The sequence below is a fragment of the Microcaecilia unicolor genome, chromosome 5 (genome assembly GCF_901765095.1).
Source record: "Microcaecilia unicolor chromosome 5, aMicUni1.1, whole genome shotgun sequence".
In the NCBI taxonomy this organism is placed as follows: domain Eukaryota; kingdom Metazoa; phylum Chordata; class Amphibia; order Gymnophiona; family Siphonopidae; genus Microcaecilia; species Microcaecilia unicolor.
This window is the reverse complement of record NC_044035.1, coordinates 171140397-171166182: the sequence shown is the minus strand read 5'-3', so window position 1 is coordinate 171166182 and position 25786 is coordinate 171140397. Positions and strand designations below refer to the sequence as shown.

Genomic DNA, 25786 nt, shown 5'->3' with positions numbered 1-25786 from the left:
CATACTACTTCTACAATTTGACATGTCAAGTGCTTTCGACATGGTCGATCATGGAATACTACTACATATCCTTGAGTACTTCGGAATTGGAGGTAACGTTCTCACTTGGTTTAAGGGATTCCTAACCACACGATCATACCAAGTGACATGTAATTCGACTAACTCAGCCACATGGATACCTGAATGCGGAGTCCCACAGGGATCCATCCTTTCGCCGACTCTATTCAACCTAATGATGACACCCTTAGCCAAACTATTATCAAACCAAAACCTTAACCCATACATTTACGCAGACGACGTAACGATCTACATCCCATTTAAACATGACTTAAAGGAAATTTCCAATGAGATCAACCAAAGCCTCCAGACCATGCATTCATGGGTAGATGCATTTCAGCTGAAACTTAATTCAGAAAAGATCCAGTGCCTAATAATCACCTCTCAACATAACAAGAACGAATTCACCACCATCAACACACCAAATCTGAACCTTCCAATCTCAGAAACCCTGAAAATTCTTGGAGTTACCATCGATCGACACTTAACACTCGACAGCCATGCGAAAAACACAGCGAGGAAGATGTTCCACTCAATGTGGAAATTAAAAAGAGTAAGACCTTTCTTCCCAAGGACTGTTTTCCGTAACCTGGTACAATCAATGGTGCTCAGTCACCTAGATTACTGTAACGCACTCTACGCCGGCTACAAGGAACAAATAATTATGAAACTTCAGACAGCCCAGAACACTGCAGCGAGACTCATATTTGGTAAAACAAAATATGAAAGTATTAAACCCTTATGAGAAAAACTACACTGGCTCCCAATTAAAGAACGCATCACGTTCAAAATATGCTCCTTAGTCCACAAAATCATTCATGGAGATGCACCAGCCTACATGTCAGACCTGATAGACTTAACACCCAGGAATGCCAAAAGATCATCCCGCACATTCCTCAATCTGCACTACCCTAACTGCAAAGGTCTAAAATACAAACTAATGCATGCATCAAACTTTACCTACTTGAGCACACAGCTATGGAACGCATTGCTGCGCAACCTAAAAACGATCTACGAACTAATGAACTTCGGCAAACTGCTGAAGACCCATCTCTTTAACAAGACCCATCTCTTTAAAAGATCAACCAATGTGAACACACACAATTCCTCCACTTATATTCAAAATTGTCTTATAATATCTGCTTGTTATGCTATTATCTTGCTTTATCATAATCATATTGCTTGTTATACTATTATCTTTTTCATTATCATATTGCCCAAGATTCCTCTGTAATACTAAATGTTTATTTTCTAATGTCTTCTATTTTTCAAGTTGTATTGTAAGCCACATTGAGCCTGCAAAAAGGTGGGAAAATGTGGGATAGAAATGCAATAAATAAATAAGGCATGCATCTATGGCACATGATGGTAGGAGATGGAAATGAAAAATAAGAAAAATATTCTGTGTATATACTGCTGACCTCTGTTAAAAATAATTTGGCCTTTAATGGGCCTCCGATGAAATGTTATCAATGTAGGTGTAACATGATCTGATCTCTTCTGCCCCATAATCATCTTAGCTGTAATAATTGCATTCTAGCAGTCAGGTTGGCTGAAAGAAAGCAATATAGGTCATTACAACAATCTAATTTAGAGAGGATCACTATTTGAATTGGTTTCATCTCAAAGCAAGGGCAAATTTACAATACAGTTTATAAAAAGTAGATTTTGCGACTACATGATGCTTTAAAGATAATTAAGTATCTAGATATACACCCAATATCTTTGACACCCTTTAATATAGAGTCAGGGAGTGTTAAATCTGAAGGTAAATGCTTGCCCATTTAATATTTATTGTGGATATCCTGAAAACCTGACTGGTATGGGTTCCTGTAGGACCAGGTTTGAGAACCACTGGCTTAGAAGCTAAATCCTTCCTTGTCACTTGCAGCAGATGAATCCAGGAACTAGTGGGTTAAGTCTGCCTACCAGCAGGTGGAGGTAGAGATAAACTAAAGGCAGTGATGCCAAACAGCCAGCTCCTTCCTCAGTTAGTATGTCTCTATCTCAGCAGTTGGTGGACGGCTTTTCTCCAGCTTTCTCCCCTGAGGGTGCTCCTGGGCCAGTGGTCAGTTTGAGCCGGGGGTGGCGGACTTTGGCAGCATACTCAGTTGCTGGGTCCCTGCTGCACCTCAAATGCCCTCCGAACAGGCTTTTGCTGTCCCTTTCCTTCCCTGCTTTTCTGCCTCACTTAAAAAAAAAAAAAAAAAGAGAACCATAGAATATATTTAAAAAAGAAACAAAGAAACACAGGGAAGTGTGTTTTTGCTGAGAGCAGGTTTGTGTTACTGCTGTCCGAGTCCTGTTTTCTGTTGCCTGTTTGAGCCTGCGTCGAAGTGGAGTCAGTTTTTTTTTCTTCGGCTCAGCTGTCATTTCCCGCGCTTTCCCGGTCCGGGGTAAGTCCTGCTAGGTTCCTGTGCCGAGGAGGTAAAACGCTGTTCCCCATGCGGGAAACGGCGTTCTGTGGCGGGCCTTTGCAGCGCAGGGTGCATTGATTTGGAGGGACTCGACGGAGCGGTGCCCCCCTCCCCCGGACAGCGTGCTTTCCCGCCTGGCGATTGTCGCGCCATTTTGCGATGTGTCGCGTAGCCGGCTCTGGTAGTGGTTTTGGGCAAAACTTCTCCGCTGGTAGGGGAGTCGAGGGGGGGGGGGGGCGGCTGTCAGGCACTGTGGGCGGTGGTGTAGGTACCATGGCTGCAACCTCCTCCGTTGCGGTGGAGGGGTTTTCGCCAGAGTTTATTTTGCTACTCCATCAGGCGTTTTTGTTGAAAAGGGCCTTGCCCCCCCCCCCCCCCCTCCATGCGGCTGCGACAGCTTCAGCCTTTGATCCTCTCAGGGGGTCTGGGGGTAACCAAGAGATTTTGGGTTTTTCCCAGAGGATTTCTCCTCCCTTAAAAAGCCTAGGCTTTTTTGGGGGGTTCTAAGGAGGGGTCCTGCATACAGTCACCTGCAGCTCCCTCTGTGGCGGCTCTCTCGGAGCAGATGGGGGTAGAGGACGTGGAGGACGGTTTCCTCATTGACCAACAGGAGGACTCATTCGCCGTGAGGATTTTCCATATGGAGGTGTTGTCCTCCTTTATCTCTTAGGTGCTGGAAGCTCTGAATATATTTATTTATTTTTTTATTTATTGCACTTGTATCCCATATTTTCCCACCTATTTGCATTTGCAGGCTCAATGTGGCTTACAGAGACCTGTTATAGCAACGCCATATCAGGTTGGAGAAAACAATTGGTGTTACAAAGAGGTAAAGAAATACAGGAGAATTTGGACAAGTCGTTAATGAAAAATACTTTCTGCGCCATTTTGGTTAGGTGGTGTGTTGTAGTTAGTTAAGGGTTCTCGTGGTAGGCTTTATTAAAGAGGTAGGTCTTTAGGGATTTGCGGAAGTCATTCAATTCTTTGATTGTTCTTAGGTGATTTGGAAGAGAGTTCCACATCTGCGTGCTTATATAAGAAAAGCTGGACGTGTGTGTTTGTATTTTAGTCCTTTGCAGCTGGGGTAGTGTAGGTTAAGAAAGGTGCAGGAAGATCTCTTAGCATTTCTGGGTGGCAGGTCTACGAGGTCTAGCATGTAGGTCGGGGCCTCTCCGTAAATGATTTTATGAACAATCGTGCAGATTTTGAATGACACATGCTCTTTCAGTGGTAGCCAGTGCAGTTTCTTTCTTAGGGGTTTTGCGCTTTCATATTTTGTTTTCCGAAATATGAGTCTGGCTGCAGTATTTTGGCTGTTTGAAGTTTTTTGATGGTCTGTTCTTTACAGCCAGTGAAGAGTGCATTGCAATAATCCAGGTGACTTAACTCCAATGATTGCACCAGTTTCATGAAAATGGCTCTTGGGAAGAAAGGTTTCACTCTTTTGAGTTTCCACATGGCACTGAACATTTTTTAAGTTGTATTCTTCACATGGTTTTTCAGTGTGAGATTTCTATCAATGGTGACTCCCAGGATTTTCAAGTTGTCTGAGACGGGTAGGGTTACGTTTGGGGTGGTTATGGTGTCAAATTTGTGTGTATTGTATTGTGAGGTGATTATAAGGCATTGAGTTTCAGTTGAAATGCGTCCGCCCAGGAGTGCATGATTTGGAAGCTTTGGTTGATTTTGTTGGTAATTTCCTTTAGGTCGTGTTTGAATGGGATGTAGATCGTGACATCGTCTGCGTATATGTATGGGTTGAGATGTTGGTTGTCTAATAGCTTGGCTAGGGGTTTCATCATTAAGTTAAAGAGGGGTGAGAGGGGGGATCCTTGTGGAACACCGCATTCAGGTGTCCATGGGGCTGATGTCTCTGCGTTAGTTACTTGGTATGATCTTGATGTCAGGAATCCTCTAAACCAATTGAGGATGTTTCCTCCAACTCTGAAGTATTCCAGGATATGTTATAAAATTTCGTGGTTGACCATATCGAAGGCACTGGACATATCAAATTGTAGGAGAAGTATATTATTGCCGTTTGTGATAGTTTAAATTTATTCATTAGAGTTACTAGTACTGTTTCTGTGCTGTAGTTCGATCGAAATTGTGATTAGTGTAAGATTGAGTGTTTGGTTAAGTAGTTGGTGAGCTGCTTTGTCACTACTCCTTCCATAAGTTTGGTTATTATATAGAGGACCCTGAGGTTGCGGCTTCTCAGGCGGTCAACCCCAAGATGGCTAGTACCAGACTACATTCTAATGCCTTTCCGTTATATGTAGCTATTGAAGAGTTGATTTCAGCCCAGTGGGCGGATCCGGATGGGGGGCTGAAAGTAGCCAGGGCTATGGCCAGGCTGTATCCGGTTTCAGCGGACTGTTTAAAGCAGTTTGCTCTACCTAGGGTGGATGCCCTGGTGACGGCAGTCACTAAAAAGACTTCTCTTCCAGTGGAAGGTGGAGTGGCACTTAAGGATATGCAAGACAGACGGCTAGAGGCCTCTTTAAAATATGCCTTTGTGGTGGCTGCTTTGACACTTCAAGCTTCTGTCAAGCTTGTAGTTCTTATGTGGCTAGAGCTTGTCTCAGTTGGCTACATTCTATCATGGATTCGATTTCGGAGTCTGATATGCCGGGAACTCCTCAGATGTCGCTGATGGCTATTGGGCTGGCGTACTTGGCGGATGCCTTGTATGATTTGGTTCGTGCTTCGGCCAAACTCATGGCCTTGACCGTTTTCTCTCGGCGTCTTCTGTGGCTCCGTCATTGGGCCGCAGATATGGCCTCTAAGCATGGGCTCATTAAATTGCTTTTCCGAGGGAAATTGCTATTTGGGGAAGACCTAGAAAAGATTGTTAAAGATTTGGGGGATTCCAAATCTCAGCGTCTTCCGAAGGATAGACCCAAGTCTACTTCCAGTTAGGGAGCCTCGAAGTCACGTTTCAGAGAGATGCGAAGGTATCGCCCGGGGCGGTCCAACGCAGCCTTTCAGCATCCTCGTTTTGGGCAGCATTCTTCCTTTCACAACGAGAAGCGTCCGGTTGTACCCCCCTCTCATCAGGGGGGCTCCTTCTTGGGCCTCCCAATGATGGGGCGCAGGTCCACTCAGGAGGAGAGCAGATCTGTGGTCGGCTTTCTCTGTTTCTTCCAGAGTGGGCCAGAATTACGTCGGACCAGTGGGTCCTCGATGTGGTGCGAGAAGGTTACAAGCTAGAATTCTTCTCTCCCGTCAGACTTTTTTCTGAAGTCCTGCTGTGCTGTGTATCACGGGCCAAGAGGACAGCGGTTCTGCAGCATTTGCGAGACCTGCAAAGGATAGGGGCTATCGTGCCTGTTCCTCCTCTCGAAAGGCGCACAGGTCGGTACTCATCTTTGTGGCCCATTCTCGATCTCAGAAAAGTAAACCGGTTTTTGCAGGGTTGTCACTTCCACATGGACACATTAAGGGCAGTTATTGCTGCTGTTCAACCAGGTGAATTTTGACGGCTCTCGATTTGAGGGAAGCTTACTTACACATTCCCATTTGGCAGCCCCATCACAGATATCTCAGATTTGCGGTGCAGGGTCAGCACTTTCAGTTTCGGGCCCTTCCTTTCGGAATGGCCACGGCCCCATGCACTTTTTCCAAGGTCATGGTTGTGGTGGCGGCGGCGTTCCTACGGAAGTAAGGGGATTCAAGTGCATCCATATCTCGACGACTGGCTGATTCGGGTGACGACAGCAGAGGAGAATGGAGTGGTCACCGACTGGATGATTACGGTGTTGCAATCCTTAGGATGGATGGTCAATATGGACAAGTCATCTGGTTCCTACTCAGTCTGGAGTGCAATTCGATATGAAGCGGGGGAAGGTGTTTCTCCTCGAGGGGCGAAGGATCAAATTGCTTTCTCAGGTACGGACCTTATTGAGTCGTCGCGCTCCCCGAGTGTGGGACTATGTTCAGCTCCTCAGTTCCATGACGGTGACCTTGGAGGTCATTCCATGGGCAAGGGCTCACATGCGGCCTCTTCAGAATTTCCTTTTAAGTAGATGGTCGCCGACGTCGCTGGATTATCAACGCCGCCTTCCTTGGTCGAGCCGGGCCAGGGACAGTCTCGCATGGTGGCTCCGGTCAGCCAATTTGCAGAAGGGTGTTTCTCTGGCGTCTCCCAATTGGGTGGTAGTCGTGACGGATGCCAGCCTTGCGGGCTGGGGAGCCCATTCTCTTCATTGAGTAGCTCAGGGATCATGGACCCCTCTCGAAGTGACTTGGCTGATAAATCATCTGGAGTTGCGAGCAGTCATGAATGCGCTGCAGAGTTTTCAGGGCCTTCTGCAGAGGCAGGCGGTTCGTGTATTCTCGGAGAACACGACGGTGGCCTACATCAATGGGCAGGGGGCACTCGCAGTCTTCCCTTGGCAATGGAAGCGTCTCGTCTTCTAGTATGGGTGGAAGCGCATGTTGCGAGTCTGTCAGCAGCACACATTGCGGGTCAAGACAATGTTCAAGCGGATTTTCTCATGCGGACTCTTTTGGACGCAGCAGAATGGATGCTGTCGGACTTTGCTTTTCGGCTGATTTGTCAATGTTGGGGAAGACCAGTAATGGATCTCATGGCCATGGCTTGCAATGGTAATATTCCCCAGTTCTTCAGCCGCAAACGGTAGCCATGATCTACAGGATTGGACGCTCTTCTCCAGCCATGACTGGAACAACAGCTTCTGTATTTTTTTCCTCCGTCGCCTCTGATAGGGAGAGTTCTTTGCCGCATAGGGCGGCATCGGAGGCTGGTCATTCTAGTGGCCCCAGACTGACCCCGATGGCTGTGGTATGCGAATCTCGTTCAAGCACTCTCAGAGCCATCATTGCGACTTCCGGTGATTCCCGATCTGCTGTATCAAGGGCCAGTTCAGATGGAAAATCCCTCCTGCTTTGGTCTTATGGCCTGGCTATTGAGAGGCGGTAGTTGAAGAAGGGATTTTCAGGACCAGTCATTGCCACTCTTTTTGGGGCACGGAAGCAGTCTTCTTCTTGGGCGGAGGCATCGGCCTTATCTCTGGAAGAGATTTGTCGGGCGGCTACTTGGGCCTCCCATCATACTTTTGCGACGCATTACAAGCTAGATGTGTCTGCTTCCGAGGATGTGAGTTTTGGGGCGGGAGTGTTGGCGCGGGGAGCGTCGTCTTCCCACCCTACTTAAGGAATGCTTTGGTACATCCCACTAGTTCCTGGATTCATCTGCTGCAAGTGACAAGGAAGGTAAAATTATGTCTTACCTGATAATTTTTTTTCCTTTAACGCAGCAGATGAATCCAGGATCCCTCTCTAGTTCAGCTGACGTTTTTTTTTTTTCATTTTCCACGCAGTGTGGCTATTTTTTCCTTCCGGGTTCTCTTTTGCAGAGTTAAGACAGACATGAGAACACGGAAAGGATTCCGATTTCTGGATCAAGTTGCAGTTATTTCGAAGTTCTTATTTTGTTCTCTGTTTTTCATAGTGAGGATGGTTTCTGGTTGTTGTTGGTTTCATATTTTTGGCCTTGGCAAATGTTTACGAATGACATACTAACCGAGGAAGGAGCTGGCCGTTTGGCATCACTGCCTTTAGTTTGTTTATCTCTATCTCCACCTGCTGGTAGGCGAATTTAACCCACTAGTTCCTAGATTCATCTGCTGCGTTAAAGGAAAGAAAATTATCAGATAAGTCATAATTTTACTATCTCTATTTAGTTCATTTAATGCGGGGATTTTTTCTCTTGAACCTTCCCATCAACCCCCCTGCATTGCCGTGGGGTTTTCCCTTTGAGCCATTGAACACCTGTAATCTGAAGTACTTGAGCTGGAAGGTTTTATTTTTGGTATTAGTCACTTCAGCCCACAGGGTCCTTGAGCTTCAGGCCCCACCATATACAGTTTTTCAACAATAGAGTGGTTTGTGCACATATCCTAAGTTTCTTCCTAAGTAGTGTTAAGGTATCATCTTTAATAGTCCATTGTTCTACCAATATTTTTCCCAATTACCTCATTCCCACAAAGGTGAAAGCTTATGACACACTTTGGGCTGCAAGAGAGCCCTGATCACCTCTCTGGGGCAGACGAGTCCATAGAAAGTCCACTCAGCTTTTTGTTTGTTTGACCTTATCAGCTTTTTGTTTGTTTGACCTTACCAGGCTGGTAGCTCTTATGGCCAGGCTGTACTGACTCTTTAGGCTTATGTCATAGCATGTTGATCGTGGCTGCATCAGTGGCCCACTTCTGCCTCCATTGAGTTTTGTAGGGCTGCATTGTGGACTTCGGTCCACACATTCACATCTTATTTTTGTATGGAACAAGACTCCTGATGTGACAGCTAGTTTGGTAAGACAGCTTTCAAAATATCTTTGATCTTGAATCCAACTCCTTACCCTTGGTCCTCTTTTTTTTAATTAATTAATTAATTTATTTATTTATTTTATTTTATTTTATTTTATTTCTGTTCCAGGCTTCTTTACAATTTTATTTTATTTTTAATATTTTCAAATCAGATCTGGTTTATAGGTCTGTTCCAATGCCTTGCCTGTTATGGGCCTTGTTAATCCCTATATTGTTCCCACAAGTAAGAATATTAGCATCCTGCTTGTTCTCACCTACCTTCCCTGAGTGTAGAATTCTCAGTATTAGACTGACAGGGTCTTGCATGACAATGTCGGACCAGAAGATATGTGAATATCAGTACAGTGCTCCCGATGATTACTAGAAATAAACTGGGCAGCATGCCCATGCAAACTACATTTGAGTAGTGTCACCCACATGTAAGAATATTCTTGCTGCTGTTCTCAGAGAACACTTGCTATAGGTGAGTAACTTGATTTTCCACCAAGTAATAGATCTTATAATTCATCTCCTGAGAGAGAAAGCTTGGGGTAAGGGTAGGTTTAGTGAAAGGTTGTTGGTTTTATTTTTTTGCCTGGGGGTAGGGGGGTTTGGGTTGGATCTATTTTATAAGTTGATGTATTTCTATTGCTGCATTTACTTTTGCTTTAAGCATTTAGGGCCCTGTTTACTAAGCTGTGTTAGATGCACGCTGATGTTTTTAGTGTGCGCTAAACATTAGTATGCACTAACTGTATAGGCGCTCATAGTATTCCTATGGGCGCCTACAAGGTTAGCGCACGCTAAAAACGCTTGCAAACCTTAGTAAGCAGTTCCTTTAATGTTCATGTTCCTATCACTATGTAATAAATTATGCATTCTGTTGTGGTACTTTATTTTGATCTCACGTGGCAACATATGTAGAGTATAGTAGATCCTTAGAGTAATTGTCACCATTTTGGAACTGGCATGGACTGGAAATTGGGTATCGTTCAGGTCGTAGTTACAGTAGGTTCTGGAGAGCCTACAGTGAGATGGAGGCCTCTTCAGGAGGATGCTCACAGAGGGCCTCTTTCAGAGGTGGAATGTTCTGGGATGGGTGGGGGGGGGGGGAGGCTAGTGCCTTCAAGATGGGGGCGTTCTAACATCAGGGACTGTCATGTTCATGATATCTGCTGTTCTAGTATCAGTCGACTGTACTGGTTTATCAATAGACTTAATCCAAACTGAAATGTCCTACATACATTAGTGTGCTGTCATAGGTATTACTTTATTAGTGGTGGCTGTCCTCTTTGTACTAAGGTTTTTTTTTTTGAAGATAAGATTTTTTTGAATAATGTTTTTTTCTATTACAGAACCCTAGTTTAAACTTCAAAGAAGTAACGTATGAACTGGACCACCCTGGGTTTCAAGTCCGTGACAGTAAAGGCCTCCAGATTGTGGCTTATGGTATCCAGCGAGGCTTGGGTATGGAAGTGTTCCCAGTTGATCTCATTTATAGACATTGGAAACATACAGAGGGCCAGGTAAAATCTGCTTCTACTTGTTAACACTGCAGTTTAGCTGGTTGTTTGAAGGCTTAATTTGATTATCTTTGGGATTGTTTGTTTGCTTCTTTTGACCTGGTACTTTCCTTTCGAAGATTTCTCACTGGCATACTAAGGCTGTGGAGTCAGTACAATAAACCTTTGACTTTGGCTGCTCTATTTTCTATTGTGTGACACTGATATTAAGTTTTAACTTTTTGTTCTGGGTCTAAAGTACTGGTAAATATAACTTTGGATCCAGGCAAAGAGAGTGGGGGTGCATTTATAGATATATATAGAGAAAATGATCCATTTACCATATATTTTATAGTTAATTTCAAAGCTGGAGTCTGAGTTGGTACGTTTTTGCTGACTGACTCCACATCGCTAGTATAATAAAAGGCACCTTCAACGTTCTGAAGCTGACTCCGTAGCTTCAAGTGAAGAGTTCGTTAGGATCGTTAGGTTCGTCGCTCTGTCACCATCTCTGTCGGCCCTGCCCTCACGCCTCTGATAGGTCCGCTGCCCTCGACGTCATCACGTTTTGACGTCGAGGGCAGCGGGACCTATCAGAGGCATGAAGGTGGGGCCGACAGAGATGGTGACAGAGCTACAAACATGAAGGAAAAAAAAAAACCTTCACTTCAGCCACGGAGTCAGCTTCATGTGCAGGTGGGTGGCTGGAGGGGAGGGAAAGAGGGGGGGGGGGCAACTTCTTGCTGAAGGTGGTGTCGGAGTTCCACCTGAACCAGTCAATTGTCTTGCCAACATTCTTTCCCCGTCCTCATAACCGCCCTGGTGAAAGCAGTTTGCACACCTTGGACTGCAAGAGAGCATTGGCCTTTTACGTGGAGCGGACAAAGCACTTCAGACAGTCCGCCCAGTTGTTTGTTTCAGCCCCAACAGGAGGGGAGTCGCCATCGGGAAACGCAGATTGGCTAGCAGATTGCATTTCACTTAGCCTCTATTGAAGAGATTTGCAAGGCTGCAATGTGGTCATCAGTCCACACATTCACATCTCACTACTGCCTTCAGCAGGATACCCTACGCGACAGTCAGTTTGGGCAATCGGTGCTGCAGAGTCTGTTTGGGGTTCACCTTAGTGAAATTAGTGCTTATCGCCATGTAGAGGGTAATCCTATCTGTGGACAGCCTTTAGTTCACTTCATGAGAGTTTTGCTTTTGTCAAAGCCCCCTGTCAAACTCCATGGGATCTGAATGTCGTTCTCACCCAGCTGATGAAAGCTCCTTTTGAGCCACTGAATTCCTGCCATCTGAAGTACTTGACCTGGAAGGTCATTTTCTTGGTGGCTGTTACTGCAGCTCGTAGGGTCAGTGAGCTTTAGGTCTTGGTAGTTCATGCACCTTATATCAAATTTAATCACAACAGAGTAGTTCTCCACACGCACCCTAGGTTCCAGCCAAAAGTGGTGTCAGAGTGCCATCTGAACCAGTCAACTGTCTTGCCAGCATTCCTTCCCCGTCCTCATACCTGTCGTGGTGAAAGCAGGTTACATACCTTGGACTGCAAGAGAGCATTGACCTTTTATGTGGAGCGGACAAAGCCCTTCAGACAGTCCGCCCAGTTGTTTTTCTTTCAATCCCAACAGGAGGGGAGTCGCCATCGGAAAATGCACAGTCTCTAGTTGGCTAGCAGATTGCATTTCCTTCACTTATACCCAAGCCGGGCTCTATTTAGAGGGCCATGTCACGGCTCATAATGTTAGAGCCATGGCTGCGTCAGTGGCTCACTTAAAGTCAGCCTCCATTGATGATATGTAAAGCTGCAACGTGGTCATCAGTCCACACATTCACATCTCACTACTGCCTTCAGCAAGATACCCGACGCGACAGTCGGTTTGGGCAGGCGGTGCTGCAGAATCTGTTTAGGGTTTAGAATCGAACTCCAGCTCTTTACACCCATTTTGATTCTGTTCCAGGCAGCACTCTGTTACTTGATTTTGGTTTCAGGCCAATCTGTTATGTTTTCTCACCGTTGCGAGGCCCAATTGACCAATGTTTATTGTTTTGAGTGAGCCTGGTTGCTAGGGATACCCCAATTGTGAGAGCAAGCAGCCTGCTTGTTCTTGGAAAAAGCGAAGATACTTACCTGTAGCAGGTATTCTGAGAGGACAGCAGTCTGTTCTCACAAATCCGTCCTCCCCTTTGGAGTTGTTGTTGTTCTTGTGTTTATACTTTTTGATTAAACTAGAGAGGTTCGCGCATGTGCAATTGAGTCATTCCGTGTCAAGTGGACCAGGGGTCCCCACCTCACCATCTCAGATTTTGATGAAATTTGGTACATAGTTTCTTTATGATAAAAAACTAAGCTGTGCAAAATTTTAGTTCAAAAGACTAAAAATTGGAGGTTCTAGGGGACCTCAAGTAAAGGGTTACAAAATGTCGCCTGAGCAAAAATGACATTTTGGGCCAACTTCCAGAAGCTGTAAAACTGGAAGTTTTAGTAGTACAAGGGGGATATTTGGAGAACCTGCACTACTTTTAGGGCTTAATGAACTGGCAAAACCCCATGTTCCTAGTCCTCTTACTGTTTGAATGGTTTAGGCTCAAACTTTGCCACAAAAACTGCAAAAACCAATTTACAGCGATGTTGATGCTGCTGTAGTTTCTAAACTAGTTGGCCTTTCAGGTTGATTTTTGGTAGGTGTACTAAATGTAAGGCTGTAATGAGGCCTTCCAATTTGCAGCACTTTCCTTCAAGTGGTTGAAAAATTATAAGCGTTCAAAGTTGGTATAAAAAGCATTTTTGCCCATATTGGGCTATCTTTGATGCCCTTGATCTCCAGTGGGACAGCTTCAATATTCTTTCTTTTAGCACCATTAGAGCAGATTTCCTTCTATCAGAATATGTAGTTTTCATTTTGGAGTCTCTTAATATAAGGATTGCAAAAATGCCCTCAAATGTTTGCGGGCAGCAGCCTGTGATTTCTTCACTACACCCTTGATACAAGTGTAGTAAAAGTGATTCTTCTTTGAAAAAGCACCAGTTTTTTAAAATTAAGAACACATTATGTTATAAAACTGTATTCAAGAAAACTAAAAAACAGGAATGTTTTTTAGGATGTGGAAGGATGAGGCCAGGTTTCATAACAGGTTTAAAGAAAACTGCAGTCAGTTAGGATGACCAACTTGGCCAATTATGATTGGTGGACCCTGTTGCAAGGCGTCTGAGTGTCTGTTGCTGGTGTTTCTTCACCCTTGCTACAGTTTGACCTCTTAGTGAACTGTAGGCATCAAAGTAAGCCTAGCAACAGACACTCAGGAGCCAGGAGGTACCAGAAGCATACAATTGGGCAATGAAACAAACAATTCCGCCTTGCAACAGGGTTCACCAATCATAATTGGCCAAGTCTAACTGGCTAAAGAAGTTTTCTTTAAACATTATGTTATAATACAGTGTTCAAGTAAACTAAAAAACAGGGTGGAAACCATTGTATACATACTTCTTGTTGAAGAAACTCGCACCTGCACCGACAGGCTCATTTATATTGAATTAAATGCCACAAATGAAGATATTAATCACTTTAGACTGAAGTAAAATTTTACCCATTGAAAACCTGATTGCAAGAATAAATGCGTTTGTTGAACTGATGCTAATGGTCGGTCATCAATGGATCCAGAAAGATCAGATGAATTTCCACTTTGCTCAGTTGGCTGTTCAAGTACATCAGAGTGTCATTTACTGACATACAATAAAAATAAAGGTTTGAAATTAATTGAAGAGCTTCTGCCTGATCAACAGAAGTTGTTACAAGAGCGTTCTGGTCAACTTTTCGATGCTGGATCAACTATTTGCCTTCATCATGAATCCTTACTATTGAAAAAGTTTGAAGTTTTGCAAAGAACCTGCTGTAACCCATTTTCCAAAGGTGGTCATAATGCAAAAAGGGGCTTAAGAGTGCTGGATGACACACTAGCAGCCCAGCTAAAGGCCTTAACAAGCAAAATATTTGTGCCGGGTCAGAAACTATGTCCATCTTGTCGAAAAGACGTCAGTAACAGAGCTGCTGATTCTTTATCATCATCATCAACAGCAGATGATGAACACAGTGACATTTCTGGCAAGTTGAACACAAGTTTGACATCTCTTGGTATTTCTCCATTAAAGTTCAAAAAAGTCAGCAAGCGTGATGTACGAGGCTACACCAAGCGCAAAATCAGGCGAGTGCAAAATACTTTGAGTCATCATCTTGCAGTTGCTGGTGGCTTAGACCTAAATGAGTTTGAAACTCAACCTTCTACCAGTCAGAAATGTGACAAATGTTCTGATTATGATGACCTGCTAAACGAGTTGAAAAACAAAGTCCAAGTTTCAGCAAATCATGCAGAAAAACTGCAAATACTAACTTTAGCACCAAAAAGCTGGTCTATTGAAAGAACTGCCTCAGAATTCATGGTTTCAACTAGAATGGTTAAAAAAGCAAGAAATCTGAAATCAGTTTGTGGAATTCTGGCAAAACCAGACAAGAAGAAAGGTAAAGTTTTACCAGAAGAAACAGAAAAAAAAATTCTTGGCTTTTTTGAAGATGATGAATTCAGTAGACTGTGCCCAGGGAAAAAAGATTTTGTCTCTGTCAGAACTGGCACTGAAAAAATTCAAATGCAAAAGCGCTTGCTGCTTAGCAATCTAAAAGAAATGTATGTTGCATATCGTACTCGAAATGGGCCAGAAGTGGGTTTTTCCAAATTTTGTGAGCTAAGGCCAAAATGGTGTGTCACTGTTGGCTCATCTGGTATGCATTCAGTGTGTGTTTGTGTCATTCATCAAAATGTGAAGCTTATGCTTGCTGGAAGCCATCTGCTGAACGAAGATTACAAAGTACTGATGGCTAAAACTGTGTGCAATTTGGAATGCAAAAGAATGCATGCTTCACAGGTGTGAAATATGTCCAGGTAAAGATGTGCTTGAAAATTACCTGACAGAAGTGTTCAGTGATGCTGACCCAGGTGAAACAATCGAGTTTAAGCAGTGGGTTCATACAGATCGCACCACACTGGAGACCAAACAGATGTATGTTGATGATTTTGTATCTGAGCTTGCATTGAAAGTTTCAAACCTGTCAATTCACCATTACATTTCCAAACATCAGACACAATACTTAAAAACTGTTAAAGAAAACCTAAATCCTTGTGAAATTGTTGTTCTCTTGGACTTTGCTGAAAACTACTCCTTTATTGTCCAAGATGCTGTTCAAGGTTTCCACTGGGAAAACAGTCAAGCTACACTGCATCCATTTGTTGTGTACTTCCGTGATGCTTCAAGTGAAATTCAGTGCATAAGTGTTTGCATAATAAGTGACAGCTTGCGGCATGATGCAGTTGCTGTACACGCATTCTTGGAAAAATTAATCGCGTTCTTGAAAAGCAAAATTGGAGAAATAAAATATGTAACATACTTTAGTGATGGCTCAGCTGCACAATACAAGAACTTCAAAAACTTTGCCAACTTGTGCTATCATCAAACAGAATTTGGAATAAGTGCACAGTGGAATTGCTTTGGCACAAGCCATGGCAAGTCACCATGTGATGCCATAGGTGGTACAACAAAGCGACTAGCTGCTTAGGCTAGTTTGCAACGACCTAAAAATAGCCAAATTCTCACAGCACAAGGCTTGTTTGAATTTTGTGATCAAAAAATAAATAAAATCAAGTTCATTTTTGTTTCCAAGGATGAAATTGAATCTTCAAGATCTGCACAAGAGGAAAGATTCAGTAAAGCTTCCACAGTTGCTGGAACTCGTGAAAATCACCAATTTATTCCCATTGACTTGAACCAAATTTCAGTCAGTAGAGTGTCAAATGATTCCTCCTCATTTGTTGTCAAACTTTGTCAGTCAGATGACCCAGTGAGTGTACCTGGCATAAATGTGTCTCAACTTCAGCCTGGGCAGTATGTTGCCTGTGTTTATGACAACAAATGGTGGATTGGCAATGTCTGTGACACATCATTTGAAGAACATGATGCCTTGGTCAACTTTATGCATCCATGCGGGCCTGCACGATCATTTCATTGGCCTAGCAGAAGAGATTCTTGTTCGATTTCTGAACAGCATATTCTAGCGGTTCTTCCAGTACCAGCAACTACAGCACTTGGACGACAGTATACATTTCCAGAAACAGCAGTGAAACTTATCAGTGAAAAATTCTTGTCACTTCAGCACTGAGGTTTTACTTGGGAACCATTAAGACACCCCCATTAGGCTTGAGAAACTAGGCAAAGACAACCAAATGAGGCTTGAGAACCTCAAGTAAGATGCCCACCTTCAGGCTTGGGAACCTGTGCCAAGTGGCTGGACTTGCCTGGCTATCGGGCGTGAACTCTTGGCGATGAGGTTGCCACTTCCTATTGAATTGGTAGTGGCGTAGCCACCATGGACCAACGCATGCTTAAAGCAACTGAGTGACTTATACAGCAAATAGAAACATCGATGGGCCCTATATCCGTTTCATCTATCATTCAACAATACTGGCCAAAAAACACTTTTTTTTGCAATCCTTATATGGAGAGACTCCAAATTGAAAACTTTTCACGTTGCTCGTGTGAGGAACTCTCCAGAAAGACTGTTTTATTTTGTTTGCAAAATTTTTGCTGATTCCTGGGCCGTCGTGGATGTCGACCCAGTTATGAGAACAATCACCCTGCTGTCCTCGGAGAATACCTGCTACAGGTAAGCATCTTCACTGTAGACAATTGTAAAGCTAAGGTATGGCTAAAACTTCTGCTGAGAGCTGGGCAATTAACCACGAGGTATCTGATTGCCTCCTGTCTGAAGGAAATTTACAAAGATAAGACTTGTACTGGCTTTATTTCTGGCTATCCCTACCTCAGAGCTGTGGGTTTGGAGATTTCTTGTGCATTTCTTAACCTTGAGTTCCCCTTATCCCAACCAGCTGTGTAGATAGTAAGCTTAATACATTTCTAGAGAGAGGTTTTACAACAAACACATTCCAAAGGTTTTAAGTTTAAGCCCACCCACCCCAAGATTTACACTTCCTAAATACACTACTTATCACAAATTAACTCCACCCTAATTACAACTGTCTCTGAAAAGTAAACCCTTCGTTATCAGAGGAATCCCCAGTCGTCTGTTCACCATCACGGGCTTAATGCTCTAGATAAAATGGACCTCTGTTAACATATACATTGGCTGCTATTCTCATATCACATAGGATACTCTTTTACCTTCTCTTCCCTAAACTTGTTCTTCAAGCTTCTCTCACTGTTGGCAGTACCATATTGGCAAGATAATCAAAAATCATTATTAATCAACTATATCCATAGATCTACCCTCTATCCTTTCCTGCCTAGCTATGATAGAGGATACCCTTTTCTAACTGCTTCCGGTCCTGTAACATTCTAACTTTGTGGAAAGGTTCTGCCAATCCGTTATATTCTAGTGGAATTTGAAAGTTAAATCAACTGGAAATTCTTTGATCAGACTGTATCAGTTCTGGTCATACCTAGGTAACATTTTTGATACAGCACTTGGCTGGCTCACTGGGACTTACCCCAGGGCTTTCCAGTCATAAATAGACAAGCCAAAACTCGTTAGCTTTACTCCTCAGTCACACACAAGCAATCTTGCAGACTGTTAACCCCATCATAGTACACTTGTTCATACCCATATCAACCAGTCAGGATGACTTTTATTCTCTGTAATAATTGTGGTGCTTTAGTTTCAAGGCCAATCATCTGGAGACTTAAGGCTTGTCCTATCTGTTTTCAGCTCGCTAGTTTAAAACATGAGCTTAGAATTGGATGCACTTAAAACAGCTTCTAGGACTGCACAAAATCATACTGCACAGAATCATACCAAATTCTCACCACTGCCTCAAAGGACAAAACCACCTAAGAATACATGGTTCACAGTAGGCTCAGGCAGACTTCATGTGACACAGAAGCATCCACCCTCACAAGTGTTGCCCTTATAGAATTCTTTTGCTCCATTCCAGCACTGTGATGTTCCTGATAATAAAACTGAGGCAGAAGAAAAAGCAATGAAGGTGAAACAAAAAGATAGGAAGGTAAAAAAAGAGAAAAGACACCCCCAAATCACTAATGTTGAAACACATACCAGGAAATGTAAATGGAAAGTGATGACCACAAATGCTCGCAGTCTAAGCAATAAAGTTCATGATCTTCAAGCCCTGATGTTGGAGACAGACTTGGATGTTGCAATCACGTAGACGTGGCTCAATGGTTCCCATGAATGGGATGCAAATAATCTATTTAGGAAGGATAAAGATGGTCATAAAGGTGGAGGAGTTTCTCTGTATGTGAGAAATGATATCGTAGCGACTAAAATGACAGGGATCTGGGGAATGAAAGAAGCAATATGGATCACCTTAAAAAGAGACGATAGAACCTCTGTCCACGTGGGTGTTGTTTACAGACCTCTGACACAGTTGGAAGAATTAGATAAAGATCTGATCGCGGATATTCAAATGTTGGGAAAGAAGAGAGAGGTGCTGTTGCTGGGAGATTTCAATCTGCCGGATGTAGATTGGAAGGTTCCATCTGCGGAATCGGAAAGTAGTAAAGAGATCGCAGATGCTTTCCAAAGTGCTCTGCTCAGACAAATGGTGACGGAACCCACGAGAGAGGGAGCGACGCCGGATCTGGTGCTCACAAATGGGGATAGTGTGTCAAATGTCCGAGTGGGTGCCCACCTGGGCATCAGTGACCATCAAACGGTTTGGTTTGATATGACAGCTGAAGTGGAGGGTGGCCACACACAGTCCTGGATTTCAAGCATTCTGACTTCAGTAAAATGGGGGAATACCTGAGGAAGGAGCTGATGGGCTGGGAGGATGTAAGAGAAGTGGAAGGGCAGTGGTCCAGGTTGAAAGAAACTATAAATAGGGCCACAAACCTTTATATAAGGAGTTTAAATAAAAGCAAGAGAAAAAGAAAACCGATATGTTTCTCCAAGGAAGTGGCTGAGAAAATAAAGGCTAAAGAATTGGCGTTCCAGAAATACAGAAAAACTTGAGAAGAGGAACACGTAGAGGAATACCGGATGAAACTAAAAAAAGCTAATAGAGAGATATATCTGGCGAAAGTGGAAGAACAAATGGCTAGAAATGTAAGGAGGGGCGACAAAAATTTCTTCAGGTATATTAGTGAAAGAAAAATGACTAAAGGGAATTGTGAGACTGAAAGATGCTGCGAACCGCTATGTAGATAATGATGAAGAAAAAGCAAACTTGCTAAATAGATACTTTTGTTTTCTTTTCACAGAAGAAAATCCTGGAGAAGGACCGCGATTGACTGGGAAAAGTACATATGAGAATGGAGTGGATATAGCACCGTTCACGGAAGAGAGTGTGTATGAACAACTAGGAAACCTAAAGGTGGACAAAGCCATGGGACCGGACGGGATCCACCCCAGGATATTGAGGGAGAGGTTCTGACAGGTCCTCTTAAAGATTTGTTTAATAAATCCTTGGAGACGAGAGAGGTTCCGTGGGATTGGAGAATGGTGGAGGTGGTCCCTCTTCACAAAAGTGGTGGTAGGGAAGAAGTTAGAAACTACAGGCCGGGAAGCCTCACTTCGGTTATTGGAAAAGTAATGAAAGCGATGCTGAAGGAAAGGATAGTGAATTTCCTGTAAGCCAATAAGTTGCAAGATCCGAGACAACGTGGTTTTACACAAAGGGAAATCGTGCCAAATGAATCTCATTGAATTGTTTGATTGGGTGACAGGAGAATTGAATCAGGGACGAGATATAGACATAATGTACTTAGATTTCAGCAAAGCTTTTGACACAGTTCCCCACAGGAGGCTCTTAAATAAACTGGACAGGCTGAAGAATAGGACCTGACATGGTGAACTGTATTAGGAACTTGTTGACGGATAGACGCCAGAGGGTGGTTAATGGAATTCGCTCGGATGAGAGAAAGGTGAGTAGTGGAGTGCCACGGGGATTGGTGCTGGGGCCGATACTGTTCAATATATTTGTGAACGACATTGCCGAAGGGTTAGAAGGTAAAGCTTGCCATTTTTCGGACGATAAGATTTGTAACAGAGTGGACACCCGGGAGGGAGTGGAAAACATGAAAAAGGATCTGCAGAAGTTAGGTTTGGCAATTAAAATTCAATGCGAAGAAATGCAAAGTGATGCACTTAGGGAGTAGGAATCCACGAGAGACATATGTGTTAGGCGGTGAGAGTCTGATATGTACGGATGGGGAGAGGGATCTTGGGGTGATAGTATCTGAGGATCTGAAGGCGATGAAACAGTGTGACAAGGCGGTGGCCGTAGCTAGAAGGTTGCTAGACTGTATAGAGAGTGAGGTGTGACCAGCAGAAGAAAGGAAGTGTTGATGCCATTATATAAGTCGCTGGTGAGGCCCCACCTGGAGTATTGTGTTCAGTTTTGGAGGCCGTATCTTGCTAAGGGTGTAAAAAGAATTGAAGCGGTGCAAAGAAAAGCTACGAGAATGGTATGGGATTTGCGTTACAAGACGTATGAGAGTCTTGCTGACCTGAACATGTATACCCTGGAGGAAAGGAGAAACAAGGGTGATATGATACAGATGTTCAAATATTTGAAAGGTATTAATCTGCAAACGAACCTTTTCCGGAGTTGGGTAGGTGGTAGAATGAGAGGACATGAAATGAGATAGAAGCGGGGCAGACTCAAGAAAAATGTCAGGAAGTACTTTTTCACGGAAAGAGTGGTGGATGCTTGGAATGCCCTCCCGCGGGAGGTGGTGGAGATGAAAACGGTAACAGAATTCAAACATGCGTGGGATAAACATAAAGGAATCCTGTGCAGAAGGAAGGGATCCTCAGGAGCTTAGCCTAGAATGGGTGGCAGAGCTGGTGGTTGGGAGGCGGGGCTAGTGCTGGGCAGACTTATACGGTCTGTGCTAGGGCTGGTGGTTGGGAGGCGGGACTAGTGCTGGCCAGACTTATACGGTCTGTGCCGGGGCTGGTGGTTGGGCGGCGGGGATAGTGCTAGGCAGACTTATACGGTCTGTGCCAGAGCTGGTGGTGGGAGGTGGGACTGGTAGTTGGGAGGCGGTGATAGTGCTGGGCAGACTTATAGGGTCTGTGCCAGAGCTGGTGGTTGGGAGGCGGGGATAGGGCTGGCCAGACTTATACGGTCTGTGCACTGAAGAGGACAGTACAAATAAAAAAGTAGCACATATGAATTTTTCTTGGGCAGACTGGGTGGACTGTGCAGGTCTTTTTCTGCCGTCATCTACTATGTTTAACTTATGCATGACATACACTTGTAATTGCGTATATACGGTAACTCAGCAGAATTCCATGCCTTGGCAATATCATTCAGGGCTTGTTCAGATTTGAGAGACATAGTTACTGTTACCATTGTAATACTCAACAACAACAAAAAAAAAAAATTACCTTTAATGCGGGAACAAAACGTCTTTACCACCATGTGGGAACAGTAAAAAACCAAAAAAAAAAAAAAAAACCTTGTTCCCGTGTTTAAAAAAAAAATCCACTTCTCCCTGCGATGACACTCAAGGAAGTATTGGTCACTACACTTTCCTGCAGCCAGTCCGCAGTAATTCACACAGGCTGGCTCCAAGACCTTCCTCCTGCCGTCCATCCCTATCTACTGCAACTTTCTGTTTAGTGTCACAGGAATTTGCAGTAGAGAGAGCGGGACTTTGTTGATAAAGCTCTCTATCTGTCCTCGTTTCCTCTTCTGCTAATTTCAGACTCCGTTCCTTTTATCTTGCGGTACCTCACTCCTGGAATAAACTTCCCAAGCCTGTACGTCTAGCCCCCTTGTTGGTCGTTTTAAAGTCCAAGCGTAAAGCCCACCTCTTTACCACTGCTTTTGACTCCTTACCACTGCTCACTTGCCTTGTCCTTTTATCCTCACCTCTTCCCTTACCCTTAATTGTTCTGTCTGTCTGTCTTATCTAGATTGTAAGCTCTTTGAGCAGGGACTGTCTTTTTTTGTGTATGGTGTACAGCGCTGCGTATGCCTTGTAGCGCTATAGAAATTAGTAGTAGTAAGAAGGCCATGGAGCCGGACTGTGTGAATCAATGCCGACTGGCTGCAGGAAAGAGTGACACCTGCGGGGGGGGGGGGGGGGGGGGGGGAAGAGAAAAGTGCTGGCTGGACCCATGAGGGGAGGAGGTGGGTGCTGGTGGGGCTGGAGGGGAAGGTGGAGCTGGACCCATGTGAAGAGGAGGGGGGGCTACAGGGAAAGAAGTGCTGGATGGACCCTGAGAGGAGTGGGGCTTACAGGGAAGAGAAAGATGACAGGCCAAGGGAAAGAAGGAAGAGGGAGTCAAATATTGATCTCACAGCAGGAAGGAGAGAGGCAAAGAGTTGCAGGCAAGTGAACCAGATGCTGGACTGGGTGGGGGAAGAGAAGGAGAGAAGCTCGGTTGGGTTGGAGAGGATAGAGATACATTTGTATGGAAGAGGAGAGGAGAAATTATGTGCATGGTGGGGGGGGGGGGGCACAGGGACATAGAGGAGATGCAGTGTGGGTATGGAAAGGGAGATGTGGTTTAACACAAAGAGCGGATAGGGAGATAGAGCTGATGATGGATGTGTGGATATGAGCAGTGGTGAGATACTGGACACAGATGCTGAACGTGGGGAATGATAGGGACACAGAAATGGAAGATGGATGGTGGATATGGAGAGAGAAGTCAAATGGATAGGAGAACCTGGTGAGTGAGTTAAGAGAAGACAGTGAAGCAGAAACCAGAGCCTGAGACCAACATGATTTTAACCATACAATGACAGACAACTAAAGTTAGAAAATAATTTTATTTTCCATTTTGTGATTAGAGTATGTCAGATTTGAAATGTGCGTCTTGTCAGAGCTAGTGACATGAACTAGTGTTAGACATGGCTGGGGTCCAGGGTAGAAGTTTGGGAGGGGACCCCAAAGCCCACTTCTAGGTTGCACTTTATTTAGCTTTCATCAGGCTTGGGGTTCTCTCTGGTCAGGGACCAAGGGCACTCCCTGCTAGTCACATTTCCCTAACACTATTCCTGGCATGTGCCATATTTGTATTTTGTATAGGAATAAATGCGTCTTTCTATATCTTTTGATGTTGTACTAAATAACTGTTTGAGGCTTGTACCCATGGGAGTCAGAGCTTGCAGGGATGGGGACAAACTTAGCCCAGTGTCATTCTCTACTGCAGATGCTAGGTTATATGAGAGTCTGGCACAGTCCTACTTTTTCTGTGCTATTTTCCACACTCCTCCTCTTGCTTCCCCTGAGCACAAAGCACTGTGCCACTGCCAGAAGCAATTCCCTGTGCTCCTGAATCCTACAGTGGCCACTTCTGGGACAGCCACTGTCACTTCTGCATAGCAGGAAGGGGGCCACGGTCCACGTGAATCAGATTTGTGGTCAGGATTATGGATCGCTGTCTGTAGGTTGAATACCCCTGGTTTAAATCATGCCTTTTCTAATGGTGCTCTTTGAGTGACTTGCTCATGATTACAATCTTCCATTGAGTACAAAAATTAAATAGTACTGTCTCAGGAGTAAGAAAAGTACATTCAACTACAGTAGTAATTTGCCTTGAGCCTCATGTTGTTTCTTATTAGCTTTCCATCTAAAACATTGAAGTACTTTACTGCCTATGTGCTCTCCTACATGAAAGGTGCTAAATAGACCTCTTAACAGGCTTGAAAAATCTGATACTGGAATCCTGTTTCACCTTTATGATGTATATTGTGAGGGAGGGCAATAAGATTCTGCCTGAAGGGTTTAACTGAAAATTTCTACTTGTCTTTTATAGCTCTCCTTTATTCAACATTCCCTAATGAATCCAGAGATCTTCTGTTTTGCTGATTATCCATGTCATACTGTTGTCACAGACATTCTGAAAGCACCACCAGAGGATGACAATCGGGAAATTGCTACATGGTAAATCTGACTACCACTGTGTGTACTTAGGATGGAAACTTGCAGGGCATAGCTTTCTGCAGGGTGCCTCAGTTGCTGCACTAAAGAACCTAACTGCCAGCTATTCTAGTAGAACAGCTAGCAGCTAGGTTTTAAGCCTTATACGTGAAAGATTGTTTGGGCTGGTATCTGTTAAAAAAAAAAAAATAAATAAATAAAAGTAAAACTTGACTACTTTATCTGGGAAACTACTCATCACCCATAATCTTGCTGTATTTAAAATCTTAGGGTGTGGCTGGAAAAGACCAAGATCCACACCACATAAAACAGAATTCATTGTACTTAGCCCACAGTATTAAGCAAAATATTTACAAATATTTTAAAAGATAAATAGTTGTGTCCCTGTGGTAAAATGTGGATTACTATTACTTCTTTATATTCTGGTTTGAAAAGCCTTCTACAGTCAGTCTAAGATGGGATTCTCCTCTGTAACTTTTGCACTTGACCCGACATGCAAGATGCTGAGCCCATCTGCTCTGACAGCAGTTCTTGCTGGAATAGCCCTACCACTGGGTAATCATCTTTCAGGAATAGCTCCCCTGTCTGAGGGGAAACACCCTCAAAGGAGAAACTCCTGTCATCTGCCTCACCACAGGCTTCCTCTAGGTATACACTGAGGATTGGAACCTGTTCCTCATCTGAATCTTCAATAAGAAATCTAAGATTCTTTTCCACCCATTTCATTCTAAATAAGGTCTCAAGAGCTGACATCACCTGCCAGGAGAACATCGTGGGGCCAGGACAAGTAGCCCTGTAAGTGCCCTCCAGAGAGACTGTGATGCATGCTAAAATTGGGGCCCCAGTTCAGGCGGCCAGAGGAACTAATCTGCCATAAGAGCAGCTTAACTCGGTTGTCCCTTGGGCTGCATGGATGCCTGGTGGTCAGCACCAAAATGGCTGCTGTTTCTGCCAAAACTCCCCCAGCTGTGACTGGCTCAACTGATAAAGAGGCATCTAGCAGTGCATCACCAAACAAAATTGCTCCAGTGACTTCCTGGAGCCATAGTCCACACCTGTTGCAGCTTTTCCATCACACTTGAACAGCAAGAGCTAGTTGCACTGTTAATTCTCTGGCTTCCACGTGCCCTGTAGTTCCTACCACCAAGTATTCACATGATTGCTGGGATCCCCACAGTGCTGTCACCAGGAAATCCCTTATGGCCTCTTTCCTTTTCTCCTGTTTCTTTTTCTTGTGCTTTTGTTTTTGTTTTGTTTTTTTGAACTTACAAAATCAGGCCAATGCTTTTTTTTTTTTTTTTTTAATTCTTGCAGGGGCACCCCTAATAAGGGGATGAGGGAGGAGGAAAAGTTGAAAAACTTTGCCCATGCTGGCAGAGGCTCTACAGGACCTCTAACAAGCTACACTGAGTGTAGTCCATAGATAAGTCTTAGAGCTATGGGGGAACCGGCTCCACCAGGCTGTCTGTAGACTGATCCTTGTCCAAAGGACTCTACCACTGGATTGTAAGCTGCCTGCCCCATTTCATCCTGCACCATCTATTGGAGGCACCAAAG

General features: G+C 44.0%; 1 protein-coding gene across 1 annotated transcript in view; it reads left to right on the top strand.

Annotated features, from left to right (window-relative positions):
* The window catches only part of CNOT1 (CCR4-NOT transcription complex subunit 1), a 1017784-nt gene that overhangs the window by 285999 nt on the left and 705999 nt on the right, over positions 1-25786 (top strand). Inside the window, 2 exon segments of the mRNA XM_030203593.1 lie at positions 10156-10326; positions 24105-24232. Coding sequence (XP_030059453.1) covers positions 10156-10326; positions 24105-24232 — 299 coding nt within the window.